This window comes from Drosophila mauritiana, chromosome 3R (assembly GCF_004382145.1).
Source record: "Drosophila mauritiana strain mau12 chromosome 3R, ASM438214v1, whole genome shotgun sequence".
Lineage (NCBI taxonomy): Eukaryota > Metazoa > Arthropoda > Insecta > Diptera > Drosophilidae > Drosophila > Drosophila mauritiana.
Window position 1 is genome coordinate 23,831,065 of NC_046670.1, and position 16,316 is coordinate 23,847,380.

A 16,316-nucleotide genomic window follows, 5' to 3' on the forward strand; every position below is an offset into this window, starting at 1 on the left:
TGATCTGTGCGGTGAAGTATTTCTCTGACGCCGCACTGTGGGATGCTGGCGCTGACCCAGTTTCGTTATTTACTTTCAATAATATCTATGAATATATTCGCCTGACAAAAGCGAAACGAAAATAAATTCTGGACCATTGTTGTTGTGTTTTCTGAGCTGTGAGTAAATTGCTTATTTATATTATTCGGCCAGAAGCCGCGGCGAAAAGTGACAACAATGACGTCGTCGTAAGGCAAAACGAAAACCAAGCAAAAAGTGCTATTAATTCGCCATATCCCCTTGGGTTTTGCTGTATTGTTTGGCTTGCGGTCTCACTTAATTGGTTTTTTTTTTAGTCTACCCAAAGTTGAACCTAATGATCAGTCATCAGCGCTTACGTATACGTAATATTGCACTGGCCGTGTTGCCCCCGCAAAATTGTGGGCGTTTGTAACGCTCTGTAATAATAATACTGACAGAATGGTTATTTCGTATTTCGTATGCCATAAAGACAGATAAATTATTAAGTGCTCATGCCTGACATGAGCAATAATTTGCAATGCTAATTCGCAATTTGCTAACCTGCCATGGAAACAATTGACAGTAGCCACAAAATGTATATTTTTTGACTGTGCGGCAGAAGAACTAAACAATTTATGCATACTAATGTTTATGGTTATTAAAGCTGACTTCTGGGAAACTATTAAGTCATTAGAAGCGGAGCCAGTGCGAAGTCGCTAATTGGTACCGAAATTTGTGCAGATTTGGCTGTCGCACTTCTGACCTCGGGTCAATGCTACATTTACAAGACCCAAAACCCTTGTCATTGTCACACGACAAGTGAAAAGGCATCAGCGATGAATAACCCATGAATAACCCAAGACAAGGCCATGACAATTACATAATTACCAAGTTGTGTGCTGGCAATTAACTCGACACTCCACTCGTTACTGATGACGCCCGTAGCGAGTGTAGAACGAGTGTCCTTTGCGTTCAATATTTACACTCGTTAAGCAATAAAATTATTGAACATCAATTGAAGCACTTTTCCAATTTTGCCTTTGTGTAAGGGCCGTCGAAGGCTGCGCACTCAGATTTAACCCAATAAATGTCGATCTAAAGTGCGTAATGTAAGCGCTAATTGTTCCAACAAACCACAAAATATCTAGCAGTGGGAAGTGCGGGTCATCCGCGGGTTCAATGATTATTAATCAAATGCCAGTTTAATTATGCGACTTGTTAGAGACGCACAGACACTCGAAATGGTACGAGTATTCGTGTAATCACTCAGAATCCCCGCTTTTCCCTCTGCGGTCAGTGGCTTCAATTAAAATTCGTTCCGCCGATAAAATTGATCGCCCAGCGAGTCGGTCCAAAAATTGAAAGTTTACGACGAGCTCGACTTTTTTTGGCACTAGAATGAATCGGTTCGGTTCTTGTGTTCTTGGCGCCCAATCGAATGAATGTCAAGTGTGAATCCATTGAAGACCATTTCACTTGATGGCCCTTCGTTGTCTGTTTGTCCCTCCATTTATTTTTTTTATTACTTAATATCTTTCGTTTCTCTTTTTGGTAAAGTATTTTGATTGTTTTCCTCCTTTTTTCATTTTGTATCTTTGGCTTGGAGTCGCGTTCCTCTGCAGTTCGTGGCGAAGTTTTATCGGGTGCGGTTCTTCGACTTCAGTCTCCATTCAGTTTTTTGCCTTTTTTTTGCAGTTTGTTTCCGATTTCGTCTGGATAAACCAAACAAGTATGATTCCGCCGATATTCAATACTCGTTTTTGGGTCTCCGCTTTTGGGCTTCGCTTCGCTTTGCTTTTCTGACATTGAACTTGCCGCTTAATCATTGTCAAAATATACACACGATCACAAACAAAAAAAACAAGCCATTGCATTCAGGCTTTCGATAAACAAATTTGGTTTTCCTTCGGTTTTATTGACTTTTCGCTGCTCGTATTTGCATTATAAATTAGTTTTCAATTTACGGCACAAACATTGACCAAGTGACATCATGAATTGTTCGAGATTTTTTACAGAAAGAGTTTAACTTCACCAAGTGATTAATAAAATAAAAAAAAGCGACCATCTATCTATCTATCTATATCTTTAAAAAGATAGATATCTTAATTGAATCTATAATTGAAGGTACTATGATATCGGTGGATTGTAATATTATTTTAATACCAATACAATTATCATTCAGATGCTTTTTTTCCGTGTACTTGTCAACAATATCATGTGCTGAAAGATTTTTTAAGCAAACAACGAACAAATAAAAGCAAAAGTAAATCCGCAAATCCGTGGGCGCCAACCATGCAGATGCGTGAAAAATGCGAAGGGGAAGGGTAATTGAGCGAAAAGCGAAACGGAAATGAAGGAGCTAAATATTCCAAGACGCCACGATTTGGTTGGCTATTTTTAGAGGACAGAGCTGATGAATCAAATATTTTCCAGCGCGAATGTCAAGGCGAATTTCCCACTGATGGGGTCAAGTCAAAGGTCTTGATTCCACGCCCAGAGATTGCATTTATGCGCTGTGATTTACTGACTTTGACCCCCGACAAATGCGAGGTCACCATTTATCTTTGGTCAATTTGATGGAGAACATTAACTTATTTCCATGTTTGATACTATCCCAAACTCTTTTCAGGCCAAAGAAGACAACGTCGCTATTAGGAGGAGGCCAAGCCCCAAAAAGCGAGGACAATACCGCCGTGGACCCATGCAAATTCTGGTGAAATCTCTTGACTGGAGCCGCAGCTGAAGTTGCTGCTCGCCGATCCAACTGGCGCAGATAGATTGCTCGCGGAGCACATTTCCGCACTTGGTGGGACAGTGGGACTAGACTGTTTGTATACACTGCATCCATCCAGCCGAGAACCGATCCACAAGATGCCCGGCCACTTGCACGCCATAGATCTTTGAGGCCAGGCCTGCAATATTTGAAGAGCACTGCTGCACTGCTGCTGGTGCCGCAATCTGTGGATAAATTGTAATAAATAGCCAGACAAACGAATACTTGGCACAAAAATAAATAAGAATCGAAGAACGCGGAACGAAAAGCACTGCGCACGCATTGCAACACAGATATCTGGATTCGTAGCCATTCGAGGTGTGTGGAGTGCATTGGCCAGATCGCTTGGGTCATAATCACTCCTCATCCAACCCCATACCACTTTCTGGACTTCTGACTCCACATAGACGTAGGTCGCGGCCAAAAAGTGTTCCAGCCCAGAGGCAATCGCAACCGGAGCGAGGTGTACACCTTTGGCACCATGGAGGGCGGTTACGTCAACGAAGGTGAGTTGCAATCAAATCAAGTCCGCGCACTCAAGTGGGTGCCATGCAATGCTCCAGAATGCCTTCGCTCGTTGCAATTCTCATTTTGAGTTTGAAATGCTGTCGATTGCCTCGAGATTTATTGAATTTCATTAGGCCAGTTTCTTCTCAATTCTTTAAACGCTAAATGGTTTGGAGTGTAAATAAAATCCCCCATGCAAATTACCTTCTAAGCTATTTTGAAGATTACAGAAGTATTGAGAAATTGTTTCCTAATTAAACTACATTTATCATTTTTGGTTTTTATGAAAGCTTAGATTAGAATATGTATACTTAAATTCGTATGAATACATTTTGTCTAATATTAGTTGACATATAATAGATATTTATTATTCAAGCTCTGAATTCTTGGCTTTTTATTTCGTTAAATTTGAAGATAAAAATGATATAGTTCTTTTTTGAAAAAGAAATAATTCGTCTGGCTTCTGTACATTTGCACGATTTATTCGAAAACCAAGTAAAGTTAATTACTGGGAAATGTTTATTTCATCAGCTAATTATTCATAGCCGCCCACCAGTGCATATAGGATATATAGTATATAGGATATGGACGCCATATAGACACTTACATCATGACCGTTTTCGACAATGAATACGAGTATTTGCTCATTCATTTTGTGGTTTCTATGCGATAAGCTCACCTATAATAACTAAAAATATTTCCCGCACAATGCAGCATTCCATTCAGCAAAACACCGACAGATGTTTGACTTTGAATTCGAATTTTCGAAAATCTCAAAAGAACGATGAGATCTGCACAGTGACACCGAATTCTGCAATCTATCAGCAATGCAAGGCGAATGCGAATGCAAATGCAAATTATTCAAACAGACACTTCACTCACCATTAGTCAGAGCACTGAGGCAATACATCTAGATTTGCAATATTTGTTCTTTTATTTTTTGGCAAACACTTTGGCTAATAGAAATAGACAATTACGTTAACCGACTGAGTCACAGCGCATCTCACTAATCAAAAATCAACGAATTCTTTCAAATACCTGCTGCAGAGGATTCTGACGCCATAATGGGCGTGGAAAGTCCAGGTAAATTGAAAGATCTTCCATATATAATCACTTGTTCTACACACGCATAATTATGGGTCTGCGAGGTGGGGAAACTGGATTGCCATTTGAATGGGAGGAGGAGGGCCAGCCACTTTGATGACGCCCAATTAAAGTCTGAGATATGGGTGGAATTGAGCACTGAAACCCGTTCTGCCCACCAGTGAATCCCCCATTTTCGTAGGGCATCGCAATCGGTCGCTGACACTATATACATATGTATCTTAAATCTTGTGACGCCACAACTGCCAATGTCGCATTCTATTTTTGCTTTGTTTTATTTACATAAGCGGATTAGCGAATGTAAATCACAGACCAAATTGGTCATGCCCATCATATTTGATTCTACGAATATTCTATATCTAAAAGTTATCTATCTATATTGTAAAAAAAAAAAGGAAACGTAAAGTAGTCAGTCCGCTGACAACTGAATGTTCCGCAAAAGGCAAAACTGACTGGCTGTCTTTCAATTTCAAGCGGATGCTGGGCGATTTCAATTAATATTCATTTGGGAGAAGGCAAAAACTGTCATAAATTATCGGTTTTTTGCAGTTCCTCGAGCGGCGTCTTCAAGTACGTGGCGTCAAAAGTGCAACGCGGTCACGTCTTTCACGGTTTGAAAATTGTTTTCGAAACGGGCTTATGATGTCATCTCGGTTTTTTAAGGACTGCAAGCGAAATAAAACGACAATAAATTGCCGGTTTTGTGAATGCCAAAAACTTTATTCCTGGAATTCGATTCTTTGGGCCAGCATAAAATCTCATATATCTTCTTAGGATCGTTTGTCTGGCCAAAGTCGCTCTACCCCGTCTCCACGGAGCAAAAAAAACAGTTTAATTTTTTATGTTTATCGAGTTCACAGGAATTGCTGATGGCAGTCGAAATTTATATGTATTTATTTGCTCTTGAATTCGGTACATAAACACACTTCACAGCTGCGCAAATGGTTTAATGAAGACATCTGAGTACGCCATTAAATTGTAATTAAACTATGTTTGCCAGCAGCGTTTATGACATTGGAAACATGCTGTAAACAAAAGAAATTATGCTGTAAATCAAACACTAAATTAGTCATGCTCGGTTCGCTTTCAAACTGACCTTGTGACCTTGCGCGGTCTGTGGACTATACATTTTATATGTAAGAACATAAATAAAAGCCCAACGATGACGACAGCATGACAAATGCCAATGCCCCAAAGTTTATGTGCCCCACCGGATATTGGCTTAGATACCCTGGCTAAAGGGTATGCATATTTTATCATTAAATGGGAACAATTCGAACACCTAAAGTTACTAATTACTTTCATTCATTCATATTCTACAGAGCTATTCAGAACTACTAAAGTTAGTTAGCATATTAAGAGTATTAAGTATTCGACTGGAATAATATTTAATCCCTTGCCTATTTGGGCATCAACTTCACCTTTTGCGCATTGCGCTGCCAAGAATGAGACTGTTTACATAATGAGGCCTGATAAGCTATCAAAATTTGCATAAAGCTCGCCAAGAAGCTAAAATGAAGGCGTTAAGCCTAACACCTCCAACTTATGACAGATATAAAGAGATCTGAAGTGGGCCAGCAACACATTTGAATTGCCGTCAAACAACTTGGCTTGGGCATTAAACTTTTCTTTTTTAAATCGTTTAAGGTGTTCAATTACACGACATGGAAAATGCATCTCAGGTTGCTCAATGTCGGAATTCGAATGGGCCATTCAATATGTGATTTATACTTACGTTCAATTGTACGATCAATTGTTTTTTGAGTGACACATTTCGCTGCACAATTTTCTATATAGAGAATTATTTACTTTTACTGTCCCCATTTCCTCGAAATGTCAGTTTTCATTGGCCACTGGAAAATTGCATTCTCCAACGGCATTTGTGGTCCAAGTTCAGGCCACAATCGCTGGCCAATTGATCGGTTGCATTAAGAAGAACACATGATTTGCATTTAAATTGTTTTTGGCCTGCTCCTCGTTCGACTTGCAACGGAATTCTTCGCAAGTCGCCGTGTTTATTTGCATTGGCGCCTCGCCGGTTTTGAACACTGAAATAATATTACATAATAAACATAATATGCATAACTAAAATATATTTGTATATATCGTATGCATCGGTACTTTCTCACTCACAATGACTCATTTGAAACCAAGTTGCAGCTATTATATTTAAATTTAAGGTATATTAAAGCAAGTCTTAGCTTTTTTCCCAGTGCACTTAGCCGTTTTTGGCCCTGAACATTTATCGACTTGACCAACAACCAGCAGCGGCAAAACAGTCGTGGAAATGACGTCAGCTCTTGTGCATACAATTGAAATCAATTTGCAGTAGCGCCAATTGCTGTTGACATATTTCATCTAAGGCGTTTCATTTCATTCCGAGCAATGAAAACTATGCTCATGTGGATATGCAAATTTTATTAGTCAGCAGCAACTGAGTTTTGTGCGCATGCGCGCAGCCATGTTGATGATTTTCATTGGGGGCAATGTTGCCAATTTGAAGCATATGCATATGAAAGTGGAGAAGTAGTCATCAGACTTTGGCCAAATATCTTGCGAAATAGGAAGTCAACTTTGGAGCTGTCCGTCTGCCAATTTCGCGGGCTAAGAACAAGTCGAGCCATTCATTTGCTGTCGATTTTATCTTGCCTAAGACTAACTGCCTGTCAAATCTTAAGCATTTTTCAGCCACATTATTTAGCCGCTTTATTGGCAATAATAATATTAAATAATTTATTTTAATGGTCTGCCGAGCTAAATGGGGCTAAGTGATTTTCGGTGTAGATTTCAAGCTCGCTCTTGGCATGCAAAATTATGTTGGTTGGTTTTTCACCAACATTCTCGAACGAAATTAGCCAAAATGGCCAACACAAAAGACCAGGGGCAGCTCGTGACTTAGCCACCGTCACTGGGGATTGAAAGAGTTGGCTTTGCATCGAATGCATCAAAGTAAACGGCGTTGAAGGCGCAAGATGCTATCCGTCAGTCTGCAAAAGCCGGCGCACGTATTTGAAGCCCCTCTAGATTGGCGTTTAATAGTCAGATAAATTGTGGTGCCTCTGGGCACCTGAGCTGCATATAAGACATGGACGAGCGTTTGTCATAATGCGGAACAGATTCTTATCGTTCACTATAAATGACAGGGTGTAGATACACAGACAGTGGGTGAAGTTAAGTGCAGATACATCTGTAGTTGGATCGCAGCAAGCTTCGAATTTGCCACCCACACACAACTCATAATTGGATTACTCCAAATTCCCATAATTGGCATCCGTAGGCCAGCTCTAAATTAGCGCAAAAAGCGAAAAAAAGCGAGCGAATAAACGGAAATGTGAAAAAATCCCCCTGGCAATTAATCAATTTTTTTTAATAATAAAAAACAAACCTTGGGCTGTGTGGCGTAGGCTGTTCCGACGATTGGACACTGACAAGCCCTCGGGCGGAGATCGCATATAGATGCTGGATTTTCGAATGTATGTTCTGAGGTGTTGCGGGCTTCATTAAACTCAAATTAGCTGCCCCTTTCGTGGCAGTGGATAAATGACAGCGATAAATCAAACAGCATCCAATGTCGAAAGTGCGAGTGTATCTGGTGGATCAGAGGGCCTGGATAAGCCACCCACCCACATGCGAGATCTGAGAAACTTGGCTAAAACCACTTACGTATGTATCTCATTTTCGCGGAAACCTTACTCATATCGGGTCAGTATTTCCTTAGATCTGAGCTAATGTGGAACTTAAGGCACACATTTCTGACAGGCAATTATAAGCAAAATGTTTCGAAAATACTTTCACCGAAAAGGCGTGACAATGTCACTGCCAGGCAGCTGAAAACGAGAGCCAAATAATTTGGCTGACAGCCAAATAGCAACCGATTAAATGAGCTTCATAAAAAACAAGAGCTAAATAACAAAACAAAACGTCAAGTTTACAGTGTGCAGCCATAATTTAAAATGCGAATATTTCCTGAAAGTAAATAATAACTTAGGTATATTTATGCCAACAAGCGTGTGTAACGAGCAAATGATTGGTTATATACGATGACACTTTAATACCCATCAAGGACACAGAAAAAGATGTGACTATTTAATTATATAAAACTATGGTTTATGCACATTACGAAATTACGTGCCAATTTACTTAATGATCTGATATGGAAAAGCACAATGGGCGTGTCTACTTTGATGGAAAGTGGGTGGGTCCAAATCAGATATTCACTTTCGATAAGACTCAAAATGCTAACTGCATTCAAATAGGAAAAACAATTGGCCATAAATAAAATATTAGAAATATTTTATAATATATTACTAAAGCCCAGAAGGTCGCACATATTTTCTTTTAAACTTTTGTAAAATCTTTCATAAATTTCAGCATTTTTTCTCCCACTTTTAAATGTATTTTTTATGAATGAATAATTTTCCGTTGACTCGCAAATATGCCAGCAGTTGTAAAACGCTTAAGCGATTTATTACAAAAAACGCCAACCAATTTATTTAGTCGTCAAATCAGAAACTCATCAAAATTGTTGCATGCCATAAAACAATCAAAACTACTTGTAGAAAAATGCAACGTTTTTCTACTTATCAATTGCGAAAAATTGTAAAGAATTAAGTAATTTTTTTGCCACATTCACTTGGGTTACGTGTCGTTGATAATTAAAACAGGGAATTGTTTTTTTGAACTCAAGGCAGTGAAGTGACTTGAAGGGGCAGCTATGAAGACCCCTCAATAAAATTTAAGCCTATGCCACTGACAATTTGAACAGAGAAGTGCTTTTCTACCCTTTTTTTGGTAGTTTTGGAGTTTATTCAACCTGAAGTAGTTATTCTGGCCAGGTAGAAATCCACTGCTTTTATATCGTCCACTTTTTTATGGCATTTCGTGGACATGCAAAGCGTTTTTTTTTTTTCAGAGGAGCTTCACCCACGAGCTGCATGAGCGGCTTTTTAGCTTTTGTATCTCGAATCTCGTGGTTTGGCCGGCTAATTAAAATTGGGTTGTGCGAGGTTTATGAGTGTCTAAAAAACACTGACGGCTGCTTTGTTGCCCGGTGGCGTCATAGTCATAGTTCGCATTGGCCAAATGGGAATGAGCGCTAATTTAATTTACAAATTAGCCGCACTCGAAAACTGCATGGCAAAGTGTCGAATTGAGTGCTTTAATTTGTCATTTTTTCAGCTGGGGAAGTTTGTGCCTGGCATAATGTAACAAAGTGATCGCTAAACTTTGGACAAGGTATATGACTGGAATTTAGAATTAACTGCTTAAGTGCTTTGGGCGGAATTTTAAAAATAAATTTGGAGCAAACGTAAATGAGTCACGTTTGTATCGCATGAACTTGGTAAACTTGATTACTATCTTAAAATTCATTCACATTTCGTGTTGTTACAAACATTTGTCAAATCTTAAACTATAAAATGCAATTACCTCTTCTTTTATGCTTTTTTTTGATACCCTCTACTTCATTGCATGCGAAATGCTTCGTTTTGCTTGGGCGTAATGGTAATCGTATGGTAATTGCCGCACTGAAGCGAATTGCATTTCGAGTTGCACGTCTGTTGGGGCATGAAGTGGCATGGCGAATGGCGGGGTGCCACGCCCACTACGGGTAAGGGTGTCAACGGCAGTCGTTGATAAATCACAGCCCAAACAGCCGAGTGAAAACATTCCAAATCTCAAGGCTTGTTTGGATGCCAAATGTTGTCATACCCACTCCAGAGCCTCTCGAGATCTTGAGATTCTCGTGCCTCTTGGGTGCAAAGGTGGCAAGTTCTGTTGGATATGTCACCATCTCATCCGCTCGCATGCGGATACAATGTGTTGGGGGCAGCTTTTCTCATCGAGGGGGGGATCCCTCAAGTGTGTCAGTATAACTCCGTGATATACAATTATAATTACGTCTTGGCTGTTAATTCTTCCCCAGCTCTTTTGGCTACCGTTGGGTAACTGCAAATAAAGCGACTGGTTTTCTTTTTTTGGTGTTCACTTTCTTTGGGGCTCTGCACCGGAAATGTGACCCAAAGGGGTCCAGCACATCTGGAACTGGAAGCTTCCAGTCGACGACGCATAATTAAGTGCATTGTCTGGACGACTTCATTAGTTGCCTGCTTTTGTTTTCCCTCTTGCAACTGGAAAATATTGAATATTAAAGAAATACAAATCGCGCTTTCGGGCGGGTTATGTTAATGCCATGTTTCACTTTCCATTTGTTTGCTTCTCTTGCAAACAAAACACATTCGAAATAAAACTCGGTGCAATTCAACGAAATCGAGTTGGCAGCGGCGGAAATCAAAGCAAATGGATTGGGTCAAGCTCGGCCAGAAAGAAGTAAACATAGCTACAGAGTTGGAAAAGCCCCGAATAAACATTGCGGCTTTTGTCTGTTTTCCCTATGAGTACGAGATGATGAGAGATTCGTTCGTGGATGTGACAACAAATGAATGGTTTATTACCTCTGCTGTGCATGCAACATTAGCGATTCCGAGTTCCACGAGTTATGCTGACGTTTCCGCAGAATTTTTCCGCACCCACGAATCATCGACTGGAATGGTTCATTAGACCCATGCGAAATGTGGTGAAATGGGGGAGAAAATAAAAGCACCAGAACAGGGCTCCATTGGAGTTCCTCGACACGTTCTGGCCACCGAGTTCACTAAACTCGTGGCCGATGCGATCAGTTGGCTGACTCCCCCCTCTTTCTAGCCTTTATAAACATTCAGCAATTGACAATGCGAGGCGGCCAACATATTTGTTATTGTTAAGCCCAGACATTTTGGCTGCCTCGGCAAAACCACTAAAAAGAAAAATAAAACTTCGAACGAATGTACTTTTGTTTAGCAACTTAAGTGGCGGGCCAATTAAAAGTCTAACGCGACTTTGTATGTGACACAATATCGCTGTGTCAACTTCGATCTTGCACATGTTCCTTGTGACCTATATAGCATTTCTCCCGAAGCCAAACATGTGTTTTGATTTTCACTCGGCGTTAATTAATGCTGAAAGTGTCAGGAGATTTCCTTTAACTCGTCAAAAACTGGGTCACTAAAGTAAAAGGGATATGCAAAAAAGACGCCAACAGATTCCTGACACATGGCGGGCATTAAGAGGCAGTGAATCAACCCAGTTGCGCACCTCCAACTCCATATGAAAGAAGAAGGAGAAGAGCGTGAAAAGGGATTCCACACACCAGCGGCTGGCTATCGCAGTTGGGGCATCTTTGTCTGGGGCCAGTTGAATGGAACTCACTTGTAAGCATGACCAGAAGTTGTTTACATAACCCACATACCTCGTACCCCTTTGGGGAAAATGGGTTATCATTAAATATGACACAGACAGCGAACGTATCCAATTGAATTGTGTGTGTCCACCAACATGAACAATTAACGAAAATAACAGTGAAGAAAATGGAAGAAGAAACGCTTGTTTGACTGCCTCTGATTTCGATGAATCCGATAAGATATCACTTTTGTTGGGCGAAGAAAAGCTGCCACGGCCGTTTGATGACGTAAATGCGACAATTTCTTTCCAATTAAACGTCAGCTTTGTGATAAGAATGTATCGTTTTTGGGTCTTGCCCAACATAAGTAGTGTTGTAGCAGTTATTTTGTTAAATATTTCCGGACTCATATCGAATTTCCCAGGAAAATGGTGTTGATTGCATTAGCAATAATTAATGAACATGCCATTGGGAATCTCATAAAATTATAATTTTTTTATGACATTCTTAGTGTAGAAAACTAGAAGTCTGTATAAAGTTCCACACCGTTTATGTTCTTCGATTTAGCCAAATGACTTCCCCCCAAGTTCAAAGTCGAGCAATCAAATTTTTGTTATGGCTGCTATTGAACTCTAGTTAGCGTCTACATGTGCTCCAAAGTGTTTGTGATGTTTTGGCATTTAACGCATGATTGAGTCATTAAGATATGGAGTAGTGCCCCCTCCCCCCGCCCAACGATCCTCTACGCGTAACTCGAACCCACAAAGTAAAACGATCTGGTGTATGTGTGCGAAATGCAAACAGTTGCCACATTTAGGTTTTATGAGTTAAGTTCATTTTCGATTTCGTTTAACGACGCAGCCAAACCAGAACGTGTATCATAAAACTAACCGATGGGAAATGGTATGGGGGTTCCGAATTTCGGATAGGTGGTTGCCTGGTTGCCTGGGCATTTGGTTTCGTTTGGGTGATCAACTGATTCGATGATTCATTCATTTGGCGGTTTTCAGCTTGGACGTCGTCGGCATGGTGAACTCATCAGATTTTGATGGTCGAGAACAGAAAGTGCTAAAAGATATTATAAATTAGGTTCGCAAACTGGCATTTTCAAGGATTTTTAGATGGCAATTATATTGGGCTTTAAGTGTCAGAGAAATATTGATTAATAGCAGAAGATAATTCATAATTTAAAGTTCAATTCAAATGCAACTAAAGTGTTTTACTTTGCTATTACAAAGCATTTAAATTCAAAAGTGATTATATTTAAGCATCTCTGTTTATTTACCCACTGCAATCTGGAGGGCATCAAAACACGGACTACTCGGAAGTGATTTTTGAGTGCCATTGTTCATCGTGTTATTCTATAAATGTGCAAAAATCATTTGGGGGAATTCAAATTTCCTTATGTCTAATTATAGATGTGGCTGCCGATCTGCCAAAGTTGAATAACACCGAGGTGCTGACACACACACACTCGCAGATTGCATGAACAAATGTGCTGCAAATGTGCGTTTTGTATTTTTAGCGATATTTGAAACATTTGGCGCCGGCAATCGGCAAATCGCCCCTGTGTAATTTACACTCACGCATCGCTGGCAAACAACAAAGCGGGGGAAAATCGATTGGAGGAGGGGGCTAGAGTGAATGAAAAATCAGACTAGCCCCCTGCAGCGACACGTGCCACTGAACGCATTTTCATTTGCCGCCTCGATTTTCCCCCTCTCAACAGACGCGGCGTCAATTTAATTAAATGCCGTTCAATTTAATTGCCAACAAACCGAATTCACCCGCACCTACATACCCTGTACATTAAATACTTTTACTTTTAATTTCCTATCCCGCATTTCATGTTTATTTCCCATCATTTCGCTCACATTGATCAATCACACGCTCATCATATCATTTAGTTAATAAAAAATCAAACATCCAACCATTGCACCTTGCTTTCCTAATTCATTTGGCTTCAAATTCAGCTTGCTCTCTGTTTTTTCTTCTACTCCTTCTCGTCGAGCGCAGCCATCATATCCTTTACCAATCCCAAACTGCAAATGCCATTGATGGCATCTGCCATTTACGCGCCCACCACCACCACCACCACCACCACATCAACAGCCGGCACTCCGACATCAGCCAAAAACGCATCCGCATCCGCATCTGCTTCTGCTTCATTATCATCGCCAGCAGGTCCTTTGGCGGCAGGATCGGCCAGCACATCCTCTGCCGCCGCGGGCGGAGGTCCTTGGCAAGGACTCGTTGCCAAACTGCGTAACTTTAAGCTCGACGATACGAAAAACATACGAAAACGTTTCCATTTCGATTACATTTCAAAGGACAGATTTTTGGGTATGTTTCAAAATTTATAAGAAATGTTTTAATGCTGATGTAAAAGAGATTAAAAAGAGGTACAAATTTGCCACTCTAATGTAGTGTTGTATAACTTGCATAAAAACAAGCCAATGACTTGTAGAAATTAAGGCAACTTTATAGATATCGCACCATATAGAGAACATTTTTTTACGCCGATCCAGAAGAACCCGACTTTTAATCAAAGCGAATTAGCATGTTCGTTAAACTTTACGCGTTCGACATTCCCACATTAAAGTTAAATTGCCCCAAAATGTCGCCGGTGGGCGTTCCCATTTTTTGGTGGCGCCTCACGCTTGCGGCCCACACAATTTCACCGCATTGAACGAAAGGCGGGAAAACGGCTTGATTTGAATATGTTTTATTGCCGCTTGACGCTACTTAAACTTCGACTTGTGCATATTAAATTGATATTCGGGTGGGGCATGCTGCGGTGCTAATGAAGTAACAACGGAAATTGTGGTTCATCATGTGTTCATCAGAATCAGATTTGGTTCCACCTCCCACTCGGCGGAGCAGCAGCGGCAAACAAACAATAAATTTGGGCTAAATGGAAAAGTCGGAAAAGCTTTCAGGTCGCTGCTATCACTGAGCTATGCTTCTTGACAACTGATTTATCAGTGGCACACGAGATACGTGTGCCCCCTTTCAATCAGCTTGCAGCTGCAGGTGGTGCAGTTGGTGTTTTTTTATTTTCGGCTGCACCACATAAATTCCAACGCACCACCATGGTCGAAGATCAAAGCCGGAGGATGCCGGTAATGGGGAGCAGATGTTGGAAACCCCCCAACCCACCCGCCGAGATGAACTGCAGATACATTGCAACAGGTGGGAAAAAGCTGGAAAATCGATGGGAGTGCACGTTAGAAAGTTACCGCAACCTTTCCACGAAACACGGTCGCTGTATCTGAGTGAAATTTAATTAAAACACACTGGCAATGGTTCACTGACATACCGATGCCTTTCCTATAAAAGTGCCATGCGCACACATCATAAAAAGTTTGAGGCCTCCTCCTCCAACTCCTCCTCCACCTCCATCGTTGAAGGCCAGCGGGAAATTGGTAATGGTAATCGGGCAGTGGCAATTGAAAATTCGCAGCACGTGCTTCTGTTTCTGCTCCCGTTCCCGTTGACACAGTGAGTGCGGAAAGTATGCCCACTTCATGCCATCTGATAAGCTCCTCGCGAGCTTTTTTTCCACTTGTTTTTTATCTACTTCCGCGAGCGTTGGCATTTCTGCTTATCACGATCACGGTTTTCTGCTTATCTGATGATCACGCACTTATGTATTTTTAGCGCAAGGTTTTTAGATAAGACTACCAGGAAAAACGCAGTTTTCCGTCGAAGAAAGTGGTGCAGTTCTTAGTCATCTTAAATTGAGTTAAGTCATTCTGTTTATTCTAAATAAACCCCTTTCTGCAGAAAATCATTTGTTCCTTACTTCAGTTCAAATGATCGCATACTTTTGGTCGCCACTGTTCTATGCGTTTTGGCGCAGGTCCAACAAGTTTGGTACTTCTTAGTTTGTTCAACGGACTGTTTTGCCCCTTATAATGAGCTAAACATTAATTTTCACTTGAGTTAATTTTTCGCCATAAAGAGCGAGTTTAACGATCGGTTTAGGCCAGCAACTCAGCGGGGTGGATGGAAAATGAGGGGAAAGGGGATTGGTTTTTCACATGTCGTTCTCGACACTTCGCTAAATGGCCCGCTAACATTCTGTGTTTTCCAAAGCACTCGAGCCTTGTCTAAATTATGCTATAAATCAGTTTGATGTTGTTGCCATCAATTGTTTACATGGACGGAATGTATGCATATAATGCATTGGCATTCCACGCATTTCGAAAAAATAATTCGAAGCGATGATCTATAAACAAATTTTGAGTGCAGTGAAAACAATCAATTAATTGGACAAAGCATAGACTTTATGGCCCAGTTGTAAAACTCCAGATATGTGGGTGTGATAATTTCGGATGGCTTCGTGTTCTTTTGGGGGAAATGCATTTATATGTATAATAAAAGGGAAGAAAACTTCTTGAATTATAAGCTTTTAAATTTCTCAATCAGAGTCTTAAATTGTGTTTTATATATTTTCCAGGCGGTCAGCTGAAGACCAAAAATGGCCAAAAGTACGTTTTCAATGGACCCCCATCGGGCGTTTATGTGTCCAAAGCCTGCCTGATCATCGCTGCCTTCATCACCGTGCTGGCCCTACTCTTCACCATTGCCATAACCTATTTTGTGACCAGGCAGGGATTGAATCCCAAGGAGGTGGCTCCCAGGTGAGTGCTGGTGAACCCGATCCATGTTTAATAAACGGGTGTGGTTTGCCTATTAAGTTTGGCCGGGTAT

The 16,316-nt window shown here is 40.7% G+C and overlaps 1 protein-coding gene across 4 annotated transcripts in view; it reads left to right on the top strand.

The window, feature by feature from the left end:
• The window catches only part of LOC117143256 (aminopeptidase N), a 28,882-nt gene that overhangs the window by 5,991 nt on the left and 6,575 nt on the right, over positions 1-16,316 (top strand). Inside the window, exons 3-6 of one of the 4 annotated variants that reach the window (XM_033307821.1) lie at positions 2,630-3,279; positions 4,328-4,363; positions 13,617-13,943; positions 16,063-16,246. In XM_033307821.1, the coding sequence (XP_033163712.1) occupies positions 3,255-3,279; positions 4,328-4,363; positions 13,617-13,943; positions 16,063-16,246 (572 nt within the window). In that variant the 5' untranslated portion in view covers positions 2,630-3,254. The remainder of the gene's footprint in view (positions 1-2,629; positions 3,280-4,327; positions 4,364-13,616; positions 13,944-16,062; positions 16,247-16,316) is intronic. The other 3 variants (XM_033307823.1, XM_033307822.1, XM_033307824.1) reach the window with 3 other exon arrangements.